Source organism: Prionailurus bengalensis, chromosome A1, assembly GCF_016509475.1.
Source record: "Prionailurus bengalensis isolate Pbe53 chromosome A1, Fcat_Pben_1.1_paternal_pri, whole genome shotgun sequence".
NCBI classification, from domain to species: domain Eukaryota; kingdom Metazoa; phylum Chordata; class Mammalia; order Carnivora; family Felidae; genus Prionailurus; species Prionailurus bengalensis.
Window position 1 is genome coordinate 136928334 of NC_057343.1, and position 18793 is coordinate 136947126.

At 40.4% G+C, this 18793-nt stretch overlaps 3 protein-coding genes across 6 annotated transcripts in view; 1 reads left to right on the forward strand and 2 right to left on the reverse strand.

Moving 5' to 3' along the window:
- Positions 1 to 1107, reverse strand: part of SMN2 (survival of motor neuron 2, centromeric) — a 42708-nt gene extending 41601 nt beyond the window's left edge. For both annotated transcript variants that reach the window (XM_043587163.1, XM_043587074.1), the window contains exon 1: positions 981 to 1107. In XM_043587163.1, coding sequence (XP_043443098.1) covers positions 981 to 1052 — 72 coding nt within the window. In that variant the 5' untranslated portion in view covers positions 1053 to 1107. The remainder of the gene's footprint in view (positions 1 to 980) is intronic.
- Positions 1108 to 13088: 11981 nt separating this feature from the next.
- Positions 13089 to 17263, reverse strand: SERF1A (small EDRK-rich factor 1A). 3 transcript variants are annotated; one of them, XR_006298329.1, is made up of 3 exons: positions 16908 to 17263; positions 16060 to 16168; positions 13089 to 13370 (listed from the first exon to the last, which is right to left on the reverse strand). XR_006298329.1 is itself a non-coding variant. In XM_043587418.1 (3 exons), exons 1-3 carry the CDS (start codon positions 16968 to 16970, stop codon positions 13280 to 13282), a joined length of 189 nt encoding a protein of 62 aa, XP_043443353.1. In that variant the 5' UTR covers positions 16971 to 17114; the 3' UTR covers positions 13089 to 13279. The 3 variants fall into 3 exon arrangements, 2 of the variants coding, with proteins under 2 accessions (XP_043443353.1, XP_043443265.1); XM_043587418.1 differs by having other exon boundaries at positions 13089 to 13352; positions 16964 to 17114; XM_043587330.1 differs by lacking the exon at positions 16908 to 17263 and adding an exon at positions 16723 to 16848 and having other exon boundaries at positions 13089 to 13352.
- A 54-nt stretch (positions 17264 to 17317) lies between these two features.
- The window catches only part of BDP1 (B double prime 1, subunit of RNA polymerase III transcription initiation factor IIIB), a 92352-nt gene continuing 90876 nt past the window's right edge, over positions 17318 to 18793 (forward strand). Inside the window, 2 exon segments of the mRNA XM_043586939.1 lie at positions 17318 to 17606; positions 18083 to 18215. The gene's annotated coding sequence lies outside the window, so the exon portion shown is untranslated.

An 18793-nucleotide genomic window follows, 5' to 3' on the forward strand; every position in this document is an offset into this window, starting at 1 on the left:
TGACCTTATTTCTTTTACTGAGAACAGCCACAATCAAAAGACAGCTTCCACAAATCTCCCCATCCACACAAGTCTGTGCCCATGTAACTGTCACATGAACTGTCAATGTTTCTAACAAAGGCCAAATCCATCTTCTCTTATCTACTCTAGAACACTGCTTCGACACTTCTCTTTTGCCCCTTGTATCAAGTTTTCCATCCTTATTCAATCTTTCGCACCAGACCAAAAAGCGTTGAAACAGATTTCTATCATCTAACAAAAAAAACAGTTAAGAATCCTGTTTATTTTACCCTCCCCTTCATCTATCGGCCAATTTCTCTACCTTCTATTTACAAAACTTGAAATATTTATTTACAAGTTTTGCCTTGACTTTCTCCTCTCCCCGCTCCAAACTCACTCCAATCAGATTTCACCCTTATAAACCTATTTCCCTCCCTTATAAACCTATTCCACTTGCAGTCTTCTGACCTCAGTACATCTCCGGAAAAAACAATTTCATCTTTTCATGACTGCAGGTCAATCTTGGAATTATCTTTGATTTTCCTCTCTCAAACCTCCATTATCGAATCCATATGCAAAACCCGTTGCCTCTGATTTCAAATTATAACCGGAAAGCAAGTACCTTGCTTTCCATCGCTAACACCTCGATGTAAAACTGGCACATTTCAATAGTCTCCTCCTTGGTTTACCTGCTTCACCCCGGCCTGCCCCCGCACACTCCCCAATCAGAAACAATGGACAAACCAAGGCAAAATCAAGTTCAGGTAGGAAATCAGTTCTAACCCATCAGGGTGCCCAAGCCGCACGAGGAAGGAGCCTGTAGCTAAAACTCCCAAATGAGGAAAGCCGTAGAAACCTGTGGAATACCGCCCCGCAGTCAGCGAACCCGACCCGGCCAGCCCAGCCGCGGAAGCCCCTAGCGGGACGCTCGGAGCGAGCCCAGTGAGCCTGTCTGAAGGCGATGCCGTCCAAGATCTCACCTGGCCCGTGCCACGCCGGAACAGCACCGAATCCTCCTGCTCGGGGACACCGCTGCCTCCCCCCATCGCCATGGCGAGCCTACTGCCGGGTACACGGCGTGGGCTCCGTCTCTCTGAAAGTGACAACTTCCGCCGCTGGAGGCTTCTGGGAGCGGAAGAGTACGGTGTCCTGCAGGTCGGCCACGAGGCCTGGGACACTCCTGGTGCTTTCTCTAGGAGTCGACTTGCTCTTTCCTGTGTTCAATTATTTGGTTTCACATTTTCCTATGTTGGTAGAGTGATTCCCACCAAGGGTTTTTTTTTTGTTTTAAACAATATATTTTTTAAACAATAGATTTACATAGAAAATAATGTTCATTGCAAGTAACATAGAAAACATGGGTAATACAAAAAAATAAGGGGCACCTGGTGGCTCAGGGGTTTGAGGGTATGGCTCTTGATTTCCCCTCAGGTTATGATCCCAGGGTTTTGGGATCCAGCCCTGTGTTCTGCTCAGCGCTGAGCCTGGAGATTCCTTAAGATTCTCTGTCACTCTGCCCCTCTCCCGTACTGCATGTACTCTCTAAAACAAATAAAAATAAGCCCAGATGTAACCAATGATGATGATATCGCCACCATTTAAAAAGTGCTTTACAGAGTTTTTTATTTTATTTTTTTAGAGAGAGCACGTGAGCCGGGGAGAGGGGCAGAGGTAGAGAGAATCTTAAGGCATCTCTATGCTCAGCGCAAGGCCAGACAGGGGGCTCAACCCCAGCACCCTGGGGTCATAACCTCAGCTGAAATCAAGAGTCCCACGCTCCACCTGCTGAGTCACCCAAGCTCCTTTGTATTTTATTTTCACGACCCAATAAACGACGGGTTATTATTCCCATTTTAAAGATAAGTAAACTTACTGTGGTACTTGTATACTATAGACTACTACTCAGCAATTAAAAAATAGGAATGAGGATCTCCCGAAATGCTTAGACTTGATTTGGGGGTTGTGAGTTTCAGCCCCACAATGGGTTGTAGAGATTAGTTAAAAAGAAAAATCTTTTTTTTTTTTTTTATTAAATTTTTTTTTTCAACGTTTATTTATTTTTGGGACAGAGAGAGACAGAGCATGAACAGGGGAGGGGCAGAGAGAGAGGGAGACACAGAATTGGAAACAGGCTCCAGGCTCTGAGCCATCAGCCCAGAGCCCGACGCGGGGCTGGAACTCACGGACCGCGAGATCGTGACCTGGCTGAAGTCGGACGCTTAACCGACTGCGCCACCCAGGCGCCCCAAAAGAAAAATCTTTTAAGAAAGAATTAAGTATTGATATACGAGGGAAAGAAAAAAAAAAAAAAAAAAAAGGAAACAGCACAGAGCATTCCAGGTAGCTGGATTCCAGGTAGCAGAGTTCATTCCTTTAGCTACTTCTCAATTTTAACATTTAAGTTAATATCCATTCTCCCAAGTCTTCTTTGGTAAATTTTCAAACTTAAAAAAAAAAAAAGGTCAAAATAAACAAAGGGGACTGCATCAAACTTTCATCCTTTGCACAGTGAAGGAAAAGACAACCTACACTGAATGGGTGAAGACATTCTCACATATGATCTGATAAGGGAATAATATCCCAAATCTATAAAGAACTCCTAAAACTCAATGTAAAAAAACCAAAACAGCAATCTAATAAAAAAATATGCAGAGGCCCTGCATAGACATTTTCCCAAAGAACACATGCAGATGTCAATAGGTACATGAAAAGATGCTCAGTATCACTAACCCTCAGGAAAATGCAAATCAAAACCACAATGAGCTATTACCTCACAGGTGTCAGAATGGCTATTATCAAAAAGATAAGAGAGAACAAGTGTTACTAAGGATGCAAAGAAAAGAATTCTCGTGGACTATTGGTGGCAACATAAATTGTTGCAGACACTAGATGAGTGGTAAAGATATGTTTACACACATGCACAATGGAATATAGTCATAAAAAGAATGAAATCTTTACAACAACATGGACACACCTAGAGGATATCATGCTAAGTGAAACAAGTCCAAGAAAGACAAATTACCATACGACTTCATTTATATGTGGAAACTAAAAAACAAATGAACATAATAGATTTATAGAGATGCCACAGGATGGGGGTGGGGGGAGTATGAGGATAAAGTGAAAGGGATAGAGAAGAAAAGTGGGATCAAATGTTGTCTCATGTTTAATAATATGCTGCGTTTTTTTTTTCCCTGTCTTTACATGGGTCAAGCAGGTCTTTAAATCTTACTAGGCATTTACCATTTACTCTTCCAGATTATTCATTAATATTTAGATTGCCAGATGGATTCCATGTACATATGTATTATAATTTTCTTAAAAAATATATCTACCCAAGGAAGTTTGAGGGCTCCACTTTGGCTTCTATCAATATCAGAAACAGATCTATTTTTTTATTTAAAAATTTTTTTTTCAATGTTTATTCATTTTTGGGACAGAGAGAGACAGAGCATGAACGGGGGAGGGGCAGAGAGAGAGGGAGACACAGAATCGGAAACAGGCTCCAGGCTCCCAGCCATCAGCCCAGAGCCTGACGCGGGGCTTGAACTCCCGGACCGCGAGATCGTGACCTAGCTGAAGTCGGACGCTTAACCGACTGCGCCACCCAGGCGCCCCCAGATCTATTTTTTTAAAAAGCCACTTAGATTTTTCTCAATTATAAAAATTTTCATAATGGCATTAAAAAATTTTTTTTATTTAACAATTTTTTTTACATTTTTATTTATTTTTGAGAGACACAGAGAGACAGAGCACAGGTGGGGGAGGGGCAGAGAACAAAGGAGACACAGAAGCCGAAGCAGGTTCCAGGCTCTGAGCTGTGAGCACATAATCCAACCGAGGGTGCCTGGGTGGCTCAGTCGGTTAAGCGTCTGACTTTGGCTCAGGTCATGATCTCACGGTTTGTGAGTCTGAGCCCCGTGTCAGGCTCTGTGCTGTCAGATTGGGGCCTACTTCAGGTTCTGTGTCTCCTTCTCTTTCTGCCCCTCCCCCACTTGTGCTCTGTCTCTCAAAAATAAAAATGTAAAAAAAAAAATTTTTTTAACGTTTAATTTTGAGAGAAGCTAAAAAAAATTTTTTTTAAACGTTTATTTAATTTTGAGAGAGAGAGAGAGAAAGAGAGAGAGAGAGAGAGAAGCTCAGAGAGAATGGGATAGAAGGTCCAAAGTGGGCTCTGTGCTGACAACAGGCCAAAGCAGGGCTCAAACTGACCACCTGGAGAGCAATAGTCACATGGTTCCTCCGACTGGGCCAGCCTGGCACCCCCTCACAATGACATTTGATGTAGAAATTTAGACAGAATTTGCAAAGAGGTTTTTGTCTTTATATTTTTTGAGATATAACTTATATACCATAGAATTCACCATCTTAAAGCATACACTTTAGTAGTTTTTAGCATATTTGAAAGGTTATAAAGCTGCCACCAATTCCAGAACATTTTCATCACCTTAAAAAGAAACATTAGCAGTCACTCTCCATTCTTCCCTCCTTCCAGCTGCTCACCACTACTAATCTACTTTGTCTTTATGGATTTACTTGTTCTGGATATTTTATACAAATGCAATCTATGGCCCTTTGTGTCTGGACTTTTTCACTTAGCTTAAGGTTTTCAAGGAAAAATTAGCATTTTAATACATTTAGAATGGCAGGTTCTTTGTTGAAAGAAGTATTTTTACTTACCAGGATCCTCAACAAAAATGAACCTATGGCATTTTTGCTCTCAAAGAAAAGATGATGTTCTTTTATTCCTGATGGTGACATTCATAATTGAATTACTATATTTTACAAAGTTATTTCATATCATAGACAAAGCACTCAAAGCACTGTGTAGTGAACTTCCAAAGGAAAACCATTTCACCCGATTTGAAGGCACTTATTTAAACATTAAATTTAACATCAGGAACTGGAACAGTCTTTGTGTATATGGAATTTCAATACCAAAATCCTACCTTCCAGTACTCTTGGAAATTGCCCTTGAGCAAATAAAGAATTCAAATGATTCTGACCAGTCTTCCAATTTGATTTTCCAATTTGAATTTCAAATGGGATAGTGATAAACAAATGACAAGGCCAAAGCCAATTAGTTCTTTAGCGTTACATTATCAGGGTCTAGGGGCAGGAGATCATAGATGGGTCTGTGATTTTAGTACAAAATGGCTCACTGAACTGTTAAAGCAGCAGAATGTTAAAAATTACAAATGATGTTTTGGAAGAATATTTGAATGATTTAATAGACAAACGGTAGTGTAATTCATAAAGGGATAGATAGAATTGGCCATCCAGTATGTGAAGGTTTGAGTCCCCACCCTCCTATCCTATATCAAAATACATTCTGGGTGATTTTTATAAAACTTGGGATGGGGGAGATCTTAAGATAGAAACAAGAAACCATGCAAGTACTGAAAACTTGAATACCTTTTGGGAGTCAGGTGGGTAATGTAAATGAGTTAAGGAGGAATAAGCAATAAGAGGTTGTGGGTACTGTCATCAGTAAAGTGGAGCCTATACCTCCCCACCTCCCACTCACTCCACTCAATCTCTGCCCAAAGGTATTCAAGTTCACATTAAAAAGCTTTGACAAATGGGGTACCTGGGTGGCTCAGTTAGTTACGTGACAGATTTTGACTCAGGCCATGATCTCTCAGTTCATCAGTTCGAGCCCCACATTGGGCTGTCTGCTGTAAGCCTGGGACCCTTCAGAGGATCTGAAGATCCTCTGCCCTCCTCTCTCTCTGCCCCTCCCCTGCTTGTGCTGTCTCTCAAAAATAAACATTAAAAAATTTTTTTTTAAGTTTTAACATGTCAGTCAGGATAAGTCTGCTGTCAGTCTGCACCCTTACTTATAAAGAAACTACACTTATGGTAATGTAATTACAAGCAAAATAAAATGAAACTACAAAAAATAGTGTGGAAAATATTTGTAACCTATTAAAAAAACTGCAGAAAAACAGACAAGTACAAACTATTCCTTGAAGAAAAAAAAAATGGCCAATAAATATGAAAATAAGCCTCAGCTCTGCCCTCAGCTGGCCTGATTTCACATCCCTAACCTGCCACTTACTAGCTGGGTAACCTTGGTGGCGATTCCTTAATTAAAATCTCAATTTCTTTATCTATAAAGATAGATATAATAGTACTCACATGTGAAAGCTAAGTAAAATAAAAAGCATAAAGCAGAGAAAATATGAGTACATCAGAAGAGAAAATCCAAATGCCCAATAAACGTGGTAAAACATTCAACCTCTGCAGTCAAGAAATTACAGGGGCACCTGGGTGGCTCAGTCCATTGAGTGTCTGACTTCGGCTCGGGTCATGATCTCGCAGTTCGTGCATTGGAGGCCTGTGTTGGGCTCTGTGCTGACAGCTCAGAGCCTGGAGCCTGCTTCAGAATCTGTGTCTCCCTCTCTCTCTGCCCCTTCCCTGCTCACACTCTCTCAAAAATCAACATGAAAAAAAAATTACCAACTAAGATACCACTTTTCCCACTCAGGATAGCAATATCAGAGATTAATATTTGATGTTATCAAGGGCATGGGAAATGGAGAGCTATTTTCTTGTGGGAAATATCTGCTTAAAATTGCAAATGCATGGCATATACCTTTGTACTAGGAATCCTACCTTTAAGAATCCATTCTTATAGGAATAAAAGAACTATTACATAGTTAAGTATGCCTATATTACAGAATTGTTTTTAGTGGCAGAAGCTTACAATCATCCTCAATTTCCATGAGTAAGGAAATTACTTGATAAATTACTATACCAAGGTTAGATTTATAGGGACTGACCTGTAGGCATAGCTTAAAAAAAAAAAAAATCAAGTTACAGTAAGTTTTCCACTTTTGTTTAAAAAAAAAAAATTCCCTGTAGTGGGTTGAATGGTGGCCCCCAAAATGATATGCCCACCAGATACAGCTATTGTGATTTGACCTTATTTGGAAAAGGGTTTTGGTAATGTAACTAAGGAACTCAGGATGAGATCATCCCAAATTAGAGTGGGCCCTAAACCTAGTGACAGGCATCCTTAAAATAAACAAGAAGAAACCTGAGAAAAGAAGGCTATGTGAAGAGAGACATAGGAGTTATGGTGCTACAAGCAAACCAATGTCCGAAGCTACTAGAAACTGGAAGAGGCAAAGATTTTCCCCTCAAATCTTCAGAGGGCTTATGGTCCTGCTGATACCTTGTTTTTAGACTTCTGGCCTGTAGAACTGTGAGAGAATAAATTTCTATTGTTATAAGCCACCAAGTTTGTGGTAATTTGCTATAGCAACCCTAGTAAATCCTCAATATCCGTTAGTTATAGTTATGTTTACGAATGCTTAAGCGAGAATTGAGGAAAACTAGACCACAGTTTTATGTATCTTATGTCCCAGCAAATTTTCATTCTTAATATATAATAAGTAGAAGTCATGACTACGAAAATATATACAAAAAATGTTTATGACAGAATCATTCTTAAAAATTTCAAACTAAGAGCAAACCAAATGTCCATGAAAAGTAGAGTGGATAACTAAGTTATGGTGTATTTATGCAACAGAATACTACACAGTTTCATGTTTAAGATGGAACTACTGATACATAAAAGACAAAGCATTCTCAAAGACATAATGTTGAACAAATGAAGTCCAACTCCCATGAGTACATACTGGGTGATTCCACATATGTGAAACTCAAAAACACGCAAAATGCATCTATAGTGATTGTCACAAAGCAGCCTGCTAGAAATGTCCATGTACCTTATTCTTGGTACAGTCTATGTAAAAGCCAATAAAAATAATATACTTACGATGTTCTTTAATACCATTTCACTGGGATAAATGCCCAGGATTGCAATTACTGGATTATACACTAAGGGTATATTTAGTTTCTTACGTTACTCATTTATGGCTAAAGTTCTTTCAGTCTTTTTGTTACATTTTCCCAAATTTTTAATCATGAGCAGACGTTGAATTTTGGGGGGTTGAAAGCTGGTGGAGATAACAGTGTATGTATGACCTTCATCATTTCTCACACTTCAGACATTTCCTTCCCACCTTCACCATTAACCATATCATGTATCTGTATTTTTTAATTTTAATCTTAGCCTTGCAACAAGATTAGTGGACTCTACAAGGTTGCCCAGAATCTCTTCCCTCCTTTCTGGCAACAGAACCCCACATTTGCTAGGGGGACCAACTGTTCCTCACTGGATGAAGTCTTGGTTATACCATCATCTTAGGCACCTATCCTCCCCTTGCTGAGGGGTAAGCGTGTAACCTAAACAAGTTCATTTGGAGGAACTCTGAATGGCATTAGGACTGAAAATAATTGCCCAAATTTCAATCTGATAGCAGCATTGTGGGGAAAAAAGCTTCTCATGGTACCTGGAGCTATCCCCACTGTTGACTTTTCCTGAGGCTTCCGTCTTCAACTTTTCCTTGGACTCTGGAGTCTGTCATCCACTTAAATATTCATTGTGGTTATTTGTAATTAATGATTCTGTTTGCAACTAGAAATTTCAATATACCATCAAATCACAGACCTGATGTGCTTCTAGGTCTTCAAGCATACCGATGCATAACTCTATGTTAAGTGTTTATTCATAAGCCACCCTAACAGTCATCTTTAGTACAATACCTTGAACAATACCCCCCCCCCCAAATTCCAAGTCCTTGACAAAATCCTTCATCATGCAATATATGTCTATAAAAACAAAGTATTCAATAGGATTTTGTCTTGATTACGGCCAGGTTGGTTGACTCTTAGAAACTAAAAAACTGTAAAAAGCCTTTTTTCAGTAATACTGAAGGAAATGTTCCTGCATGGATCACCAGCAAGCAAAGTCATGTCCAACTGATAAAGTAGCATGAGTAGGATGTGGTATGGAAAATATTTCTATAAAAGCTCTATTAACCAAAATCAAATTTTAACATTTCAATTTTCCTGGGCAAATAGCCTAACAGCAGGCTACTCTGAACTTTTTCATGTTAGTTAATTTAGTGGTAAAAGGTTTTTGTTTTTAAGAAGCAAAGTTCTAAGGAAAAGCCTGTATGAAGTTTTACACTTTGCTGTAATTTATGGGAAATTCTAATGGAAAATTATGATTGACAAGTCCATAAAAATAATTCAATTTTTCAATTGAATTCTCATCGTTTTTTTTCTTTTTTTAAAATAGGTCCTCGTCACCAAAGGCAAATAGGAGTTTACCTCAACAAGTTGACATGCTCTGTGCTTGGGTTGTATCATTGCTAGTACCCGACACAGATGGTAAGACGTACCAATCTCATTATCTAAACCGCCAAAGTCAATTTTATATTAGGTTTCCACGTGAGGGATATTTTCCCTTCCGTAGCTTCATGAGGTATGATTGACAGTGTATTTAAGGTATACAATATGATTTGACATACACATATTGTCAGAGGACATGCTTTTTTAAGGTCAATAGTTTTCAAATAGCTTATAGGCTCAAAGCTACCAGCAGGACACATGCCTTGAATAGAAAGAAGAGCTCTTTTCATAAAGGCACAACTTGAAAATACATCAAGATTCTCACTTTATACAAGTGAGTAGACTCTTCCCAACTATGAAAACATGCAGAAAAAGAACAAAATATACTTTTTAAAAAGTGAGAAAAATAATGTCAGTAATCAGTATTTCCTGCAAGCTTTACTTTTCAAAAACAACCTACAGTGTGTTAAGTGGGTAACAATTTCTTACACACACAACAGAAAAGGCATTCAAAAGGAGGCAAGCAGCTGATGAAATTGACCTGTTATCACCTTGGGCAGGAGTGGCTGCTACCTCTTACATTTCAGCAGGACTTAGGAAGATTGCTAACAACAATCCAGTACCTCCTATTAAGGATGATGCAAGACAGCAACTTTAACGCCTAGAAGAGTGTTCCGTGGTCTTCAGAATTTAAGTTACATTTTAAAGTTGGCACTACTTTGTCTAAATTTTTTTTTTCAACGTTTATTTATTTTTGGGACAGAGAGAGACAGAGCATGAACGGGGGAGGGGCAGAGAGAGAGGGAGACACAGAATCGGAAACAGGCTCCAGGCTCTGAGCCATCAGCCCAGAGCCCGACGCGGGGCTCGAACTCACGGACCGCGAGATCGTGACCTGGCTGAAGTCGGACGCTTAACCGACTGCGCCACCCAGGCGCCCCTGTCTAAATTTTATCTTGCTTTAGCAACATACCAAAAGAATTAACTAAAGTGAATATATAAATTTACTTCACTGACTGGATGCAATTATTCATCTATATTTTTCCTTACTCTCTTCTTATTCAGGTATTAAGGGAAATACCTTGACCAGTTACCCTCTTAGGCTGGAGCCTGCTTTGGAATCTGTGTCTCCCTCTCTCTCTGCCCCTCCCCAGCTTGTGCTCTGTCTCTCTTGATCTCGGAAATAAACATGAAAAAAAAAGTTTAGCTATTTAACTTACCCTGCTTAAATATACTACAACCAAAGAAACTAAAGTGTCAATACATTAGAGCAATTAAACTTCATTTCTTCCTGTCATGTAACTTTTGTCGGCTTTGAGGAAACAGTCATGTTCAAGTAAAAAATGAAACCCTTTATCTTAACAATGAATTCATTCAAGTAAATGCCAAATAATTAAGATTCAGTTTTGAAATCTTAATCATTACAACATAGAAATCTTCCTTATCCTAATATCCATGTTCTTTTACAAATTGTACTTTTCCCTAGATTTATAAAGATTAACTGATTAAGAAAAGTTTACATTTTGATACTTTTTATTTTTGAGAGACAGAGAGAGAGACAGAGCACAAGTGGGGAAGGGGCAGAGAGAGAGAGGGAGACACAGAATCTGAAGCAGGCTCCAGGCTCTGAGCTGTCAGCACAGAGCCCAACCTGGGGCTTGAACCCAGAAACTATAAGATCATGGCCTGAGCTGAAGTTGGACACTTAATCTACTAAGCCATCCACCCAGGCACCCTGATTTTTTATTTTTACTTTTTTAATGAGACAGAGTGCAAGCAGGGGAGGGACAGAGAGAATCCAAAGTAGACTCTATGCTGCCAACACAGAGCTTGACACAGGGCTCAAACCCACAAACCTTAAGATCAATGACCTGAAGTTGGTCGCCCAACCAAGACATTGGTAGAGAGAGAAGGAAACAGAATCCCAAGCAGGCTCTGTGCTCGATCCTAGGAACCTGAGATCATGACCAGAGCCGAAACCAAGAGCCCCTCTTGGTGCCCCTCTAATTCCATCTCTCAGTAGAGAGCTCACTTGGGATTCTCTGTCCCTGTGTCCCAAAATAAAAAAAAAAAATTAAAAAAAGACATGGATGGCACAAAAACATACTCAGATCAATGGAACGGAAGAGAGAATCCAGAAATGGACCCACAAACGTATGGCCAACTAATCTTTGGCAAAGCAGGAAACAATATCCACTGGAATAAAGACAGTCTCTTCAGCAAGTGGTGCTAGGAAAACTGGACAGCGACATGCAGAAAAATGAACCTGGACCACTTTCCCACACCATACACAAAAATAAACTCAAAATGGATGAAAGACCTAAATGTAAGACAGGAAGTCATCAGAATCCGCGACGAGAAAGCAGGCAAAAACCTCTTTGATCTTGCCCACACCAACTTCTTACTCAACACGTCTCTAGAAGCAAGGGAAACAAAAGCAAAAATGAACTATTGGGACCTTATCAACATAAAAAGCTTCTGCAGAGTGAAGGAAAGAATCAGTGAAACTAAAAGGCAACCGACAGAATGGGAGAAGGTATTTCCAAATGACGTATCAGATAAAGGGTTAGTATCCAAAATCTTTAAAGAACTTATCAAACACCCAAGAAACAAATAATCCAGTGAAGAAATGGGCAAAAGACATATCTCCAAAGACATCCAGATGGCCAACAGACACATGAAAAAGTGCTCAACATCACTCATCATCCAGGAAATACAAATCAAAATCACTTGAGATACCACCTCACATCTGTCAGAATGGCCAACATGAACAACTCAGGCACCAACAGATGTTGGTGAGGATATGGAGAAAGAGGATCTCTTTTGCACTGCTGGTGGGAACGCAAATTGGTACAGCCAGTCTGGAAAAGAGTATGGAGCATCCCCAAAAATTAAAAATAGAACTACCCTACGACCCAGCAATTGCACTACTAGGTATTTACCCAAGGGATACAGTATGCTGTTTCAACGGGGCACATTCACCCCAATGTTTATAGCAGCACTATCAACAATAGCCAAAGTATGTAAAGAGCCCAAATGTCCATCAATGGATAAATGGAAAAAGAAGATGTGGTATGTACGTACAATGGAGTATTACTCGGCAATCAAAAAGAATGAAATCTTGCCATTTGCAAATATGTGGATGGAAGTAGAGGGTATTATGCTAAGCTAAATTAGAGAAAAACAAATACCATAGGACTTCACTCCTGTGAGGACTTTAAGGCACAGAACAGACGAACCCAAGGGAAGGGAAGCAAAAATAATTTAAAAACAGGGAGGGGGACAAAACAGAAGAGACTCTTAAATATGGAGAACAATCGGAGGGTTACTGGAAGAATTGTGGGAGGTGGGATGGTCCAAATAGGTAAGAGGCATTAAGCAATCTACCCCTGAAATCACTGTTGCACTATACGCTAACTTGGATGTAAATTAAAAAAAAATTAAAAAACTTTTCAAATTAAAATTGTGAAAACAAAAAGACATGGAAACTACTCATTATGGAAAAAAAAAAAAAGCAAAGGATACAGCTCAGAGCCTAACAAGTGCTTTGTATTCACGAATTATCAGTATGTAGAAAATCTGGAGATGGGAGTTCAGAAATCAGACCCATCAGGAATCTTTGTGGATGGGGTGCGTGGTTCAGTTGGTTAAACGTCGAACTCTGGATTTTGGTTCCAGTCATGATCTCATGATTTGGGAGATTGAGCCCCTGCTTGAGATTCTCCTCTCCCTCTTCCCTTTTATTATAAAGTTGACTTTAATACCTACATTAAGTTTATGACAAAGATTCTAGATTTAAAAGAGATTATGTTAGCTTATCACATTACCTCTTTGTTAGATAAACGCTCACTGCTGATAAAAAAATAACATTCAACAATATGTCTCATGCATAGTTTTTGTTTTATTCTTTGAAGAATGGTTCTGAAACATCACACTAAGTCAGGCTGAGAGGTAAAGTTTAAATAGTTTTGTAAGGACGTGTTGTAACATAGGACTGCTTACTCCACAAAATTTTAATCAGAGCTTATGATACACCTTGTTGGCAGTAGCACCCAGGTTTTCCAAACAGTCATCATTTTTCTCTCGTCTGCATAGACTTCTTCTCATTAGCTGCCTTCTGCTTTTGTTGCATTATCTCAGAGTCCCTATAATGGGGGAAAAGGCTGTAAGTTGTTACATAAAAACTCATTTTACATTCTCACTTGTTTTCTATACATAACCCATTAAGCATATTAAGATACAATTTAAAACAAGATAAGAATTCATGTCTTTGTTTTCTTGGAGACAGAATGGGAAAAAAAAAAAAGAATGGAAGGGCTTTGAAGCTGGATCTTATTTTGAAAACCATCCCTGTTGTTATGGTCTTGGGCAAGTAACCTCAAAGATCTTTCAAAATCACGACACTACTTACCAGGGTTGTTCTATGGAATAGCTACCAATGTATACACTGGCCATTAGGCAGCTACATACAGAAGAGACCCTTATTTAAAAAAAATGTATTTAATGGCTTTGTAATCAACACCTACTATCTGTTCATGAGTTCCAGCCCTGCATCAGGCTTGTTGCAGACAGATCAGAGCCTGGAGCCTGCTTAGGATTCTGTGTCTCCCTCTCTCTCTACCCTCCCCCTCTCGTGCGCTCTCTCAAAAATAAACATTAAAAACAAACACAAAAAGCTTATGTATGAGTATGAAGGAAAAACAACACACCTACAAAGAAAAAAAAAAAAGCAATATTTACTTTTCTGTTTGAAACCAAGCTCTGTTGTGCTTGCTGTAACCTCAGTAATGTTACTGAAGTTCAGAGCATCAGTTTCCTGTTCTATACATTGAGGCTAACATTCCTTCTCAGGGTGATGAGTAGAGGTAAAATGCACATAGTACCTAGAACAGAGCTTTCTAACAAGTGTATAATAATTCAACAGTGACTATTATTGAACCAAGCTAGACTCGATCTAGAGATCTAGACATCTTCACTAAAAATTCCAGGTTCAGGGGCGCCTGGGTGGCGCAGTCAGTTAAGCATCCGACTTCAGCCAGGTCACGATCTCGCGGTCCGTGCTCTGGGCTGATGGCTCAGAGCCTGGAGCCTGTTTCCGATTCTGTGTCTCCCTCTCTCTCTGACCCTCCCCCGTTCATGCTCTGTCTCTCTCTGTCCCAAAAATAAATAAACGTTGAAAAAAAAAATTAAAAAAAGAAAAATGCCAGGCTCACTGATTGGTACTATGTTCACTTTTACTCCAATGTGAGTAAGGAGAAATTTAAGACAAACCTTACCACTTTACTACCACGGAAAGCATCAAGTGATCATTATCCCAATGTGGGGCTTCAACTCATAACCATGAGATCAAGAGCTGCATGGTCCACAGACTGAGCCAGCCAGACACCCCAAAACACTGATCTTTAACTCCAGTTGCACATCAGCATCACCTGAGCAAATTTTGAAAGTTAGGTTTAACTTACACACAATAAAATTTATCCAGAGCACCTGTTATGCCCAGCCCCAAACCAATTAAAGAAGGACTGGAATTAAAACACAGGCTTCAGTAACACTCAAGGCTTCCCACGTGTTTCTAATGTGCAGGCTTGAGGACCACAGAGAAGCCCTGCTAAAGCATGTGCCATCACTTCTTCACCTGACCTCCAAGTTGTACATAGACAAAATTAGAGGGTTTTTTTTTTTTTTTTTGTCTCCCATTATACCATGCTTTTATGTGTTCTGGAAGGCCTAACAGTGGGGAAATAAACTACTTGTTACCATCTTAAAAACAGAATGCCTGTTTGCAATGATGGCTGCTTCTCTTTGTTCTTCCTCTTTACATACTACCTCAACCCTACACGTGCTCCCCTTAAATGGGAATTTAAAACACTGACATTTATTAAAGACCTCTAATAATTTAGAGACCCAACTTTCTAGTTGTGGAAGCACTGACTTTCTCAACAAATTATGCTTGGAGAGTTCTAGAATTAAGGAATCTCCTGGCCTCAAAGCCATTCTTAATTAAAACAACAAAAATTGGGGTGCGTGGGTAGCTCAGTCCATTAAGCATCAGACTTGGATCTCAGCTCAGGTCTTGATCTCAGGGTTTTCAGTTCAAACACCTCATTGGGCTCAGTGCTGGGCAAGAAACCTACTGAATAAAACCTTTTACAAAGCAAAACCAAAACACATGCTGGCTTTCATTAAAAAACAAAACAAAACAAACCCCCCAAAACCCCCAAAGTACAACAAAGTAACTACAGTGCAATTTTGAGTTATTTGTTTACTACTGTAAAAAGGCAGCAGATTGATGAAGTTTCAAGGGTTTAAGTACACGTATCATTTAAAGCCATCTTCTTGGTGAGAAATTTTAAGCTGTGCTCTGAGAGTATTTCTGTATTATTACAAAATTACAATTAATTTTCTATTATTTCTTACATAATTACGTATCAAGGCTGTGGACCTGCATTTTCTCCAACCCAATGGATCTTCAGAAATGAATATAGCTACACACACTTTTTTGTGTCTCTTTCCTAACATTTATCACTGTAATTGAGTCACCTGTCATCCTGACAAGGTTGAGTCGGAGGTCTGCTTCGGAAATGTATCCCTAGCACCTAACAGTGTCTTTCATATGGGAGGCATTCCATTACTTAGCTAAATGAAGTTCTTATGGCTGTGGTGGGGAAGCAGAAGATTCATCCAGGGATTGGGATGACTGTAGTCATATAGTTACAGCATGTGCAGCACAGCTGTTCATCTGTGACCCCTACTACGCAAGCTAAGCTTAGTTCTACCCAGGATTTAAAAAAATTCTTTCCATTCTTAAAAGGAAAACTTCAGAGATTTGACAATTCGATTAGTATCACTTACCTCTGCTTTCTCTGAGAGGTAGTCAAGCTATCCTCTTTTCTTTTTCCCTTGCTAATTTCCTGGGATTTCTTCATGTTTTTCTGGCGGGCAAGTTCTCGCTGATTTCCGCCTGCAAAGTTAAACAGTCATGCTCTTTTCCCATTTCAAAAATTAATACGAATTCCGTTAAAAGACTCTTATTTAAATGCATCTGAAGTTAGCTTTTTATTTTTTAACAGGCCAGCAGAGCACTGCACTGAACAGAGTTCCCATAGTAGCCGAGGAAGAAGCTCAAACACAAACACTTCAAGTCTTAAGGGCATTATCATACCAATTCAGGTGTTCAATTAATGTAAATACCGGATCACTTATAGCCAGCACTCCACTCCTGTGTCTATATGGGTCAGTACGTTCCAAATTAAGGTCTAGCTTTTGAGGAGTATGGAGAGAAGGATAGATACACAGGGAACACAGCTCCACAAGTTGGCCCATCACAATTCCACTGTTAAGCGGGTAAACGCAAACGGTTCAGGATGCATTACCTGGAAGGGCCAAACAAAAGAACTAGGGAGGGAACTCAACCGGAGCTTCCTGTCCTTCTCAGGCCTTAGGACCTTAAGGACCAACTATAAACCACTTTCTGACCAAGCCCCGTCCCGGGGCCGCAGTCTTCACACACCTCACCTCCGGAGAGGTGTCCTTTACCCTGTAACTCGCACTTGGCCGGCAGGCACATGCCCCACTTCTCAGGCGGGCCCGAAGCTAACCGTCCCTCTCCCTCGGTGGGCTGAGAATGGGGTCCCCGCGCCGTCGGACCTAAGGGGATACATCAGCCGGCTCCCGCCTCCTCTCCAGCCGCGCCTACGGACCTCGGCTTCCTCTGCAGACGCTCCCCGCCGCGTCCCTCACCCGTCCGCATACTCACGGGCCATGCCGACACCCGACCGAACCCAAAAGAGAGCCACTCGGAGAAACAACGGCCTCCTAACACGCTCAGCGGTCGTCCCCCCCCGCGGCTCTTGAAGGCTGAGCCCGCGCGGGCGCTCAGCCGGGCTACGCCTCTGCTCCTTCCATCGCCCCGCCCACCGAGGCCCGACCGCAGCTCCCACGAGTCAGGCGGCTGACTGCGCGTGCGCCGCTGGGCAGGCGGGGGCGGTCCTCGCGGTGGGTCCCGGGTTGGCACCTTCTGGAGTTTAATCTGGGCTCGCATCCCCTCGGTCACGCAAATTTGGTCGAGTCTAGAAAGCAGGTCCTGCGTCTGTGGATTTTCCTCACTGTGTACCGAGCCCTGGGGGTTGGCCAGCCCCCTCTTTTTGGTAACGACAAAAACAAACGCCACTATATCTAACTTTTAGACCAAGAACGTTAGCGTTCATTAATCCCCTTGCAGAATCGGGAAGAGGAGGAAGGGGACAAAACCGATTAAGGGTTAACTCAATATGCAAAAGACAGTTTTGGCTCTTTACATATTTTTTTTATTTCAGCACCAAACCTAAGTAGGCTTCATTGTTCCTATTCTGCGGAAGAGGAGATTGAGACTCTGAAACGAGGAGCGACTGTCCTAACAGGTAGGGACTCTTAGAAGTGAGATTTATAGTGAAGATGGACTTTAAATCTGTTAATTTCCCTTTTAGTCTCATTGCCTTTGTCGCGGTGGGCAGTACCGAAGGAATTTTAGGTTAATGGCTCTGTGCTTGGGTTGTATGATAGGAAGGGAATAGCAGGGGATGCAGTTTTATCTCCTATTCACAATAACCTTAGAACGTGGGTAAAAGCCGTGGAGCATTTGCCATTGCTAGAAGCATGTGCAAAGATGCCTGAGGTTAGTTTGATACTTACGTTTTTCATCTCTCCCGTTACTTATTACAAACAAACGTGTAGAGTTATTCTGTACACCCTAAAATCACCTTTTTATAAAGGCTTTTATGTTGGAAAATTTCAAACATCTACAACAGTATGGAAAATACTGCAATGCATTCTCAAGTATATGTGACCAAGCTTCAACAATTTTTATTTTAACTCCTAAAAGTCACCTATTTTACAGAAGGTAGGACAAAGTGGTGAAGACTTGGGGCTCTGGAGATGGAATGTCTTGGTTGAAAGCCCAGCTCTACCAATGAGTAGATGTGTGAACTTGGGTGTGTTATTGCAGTAAAGCTTCCATATTAAATGGGAAGGTAAATGTACCTCTTTAATTAACTGAATTAATGTATGTGAAGTACGAAGTGTTCAGTATATGTTAGCACTCAATATGTTAGCTATTAGCAATCTTTTAACCTCAGAGAGCCTTGTGTGCTTGTCACTCAGCCTAAACCCCACCTGTCTTCAATACTGTTTATGAGCCAAGCATCTGATTCCACTTAAACAACCTCTTCTGGAGTAAATTGAGCAGGGGGAAAAGATTGACTTGTGTGCTGGGTCATTGCGAAGAAGGGAGGGAAGCAATTTGGGATTGGAAAGTAAGTGGAAGTGTTATTGTTTGTGTATGTAGTCTTAATTTACAGTCTAATTGACCTTTTTCTTTGCGGTTGAAAATATACTTTGTGAATGGTAGGGATATACTCAAGAGATATTTGGTGTGTCTGCTAGAGAAAACTGAAGACTTTCAAAATTACTCTGATGCCTTTAAGAATTTACTCCACAAACTTGGTTGTGTAACATATCTTAAGACTTTATATTTAATAATAAAATTAGATCTGATTCTGTTCCCTTATTTATAGTAATGACAAATTAAATCCTTGTTATTAATTGCCTT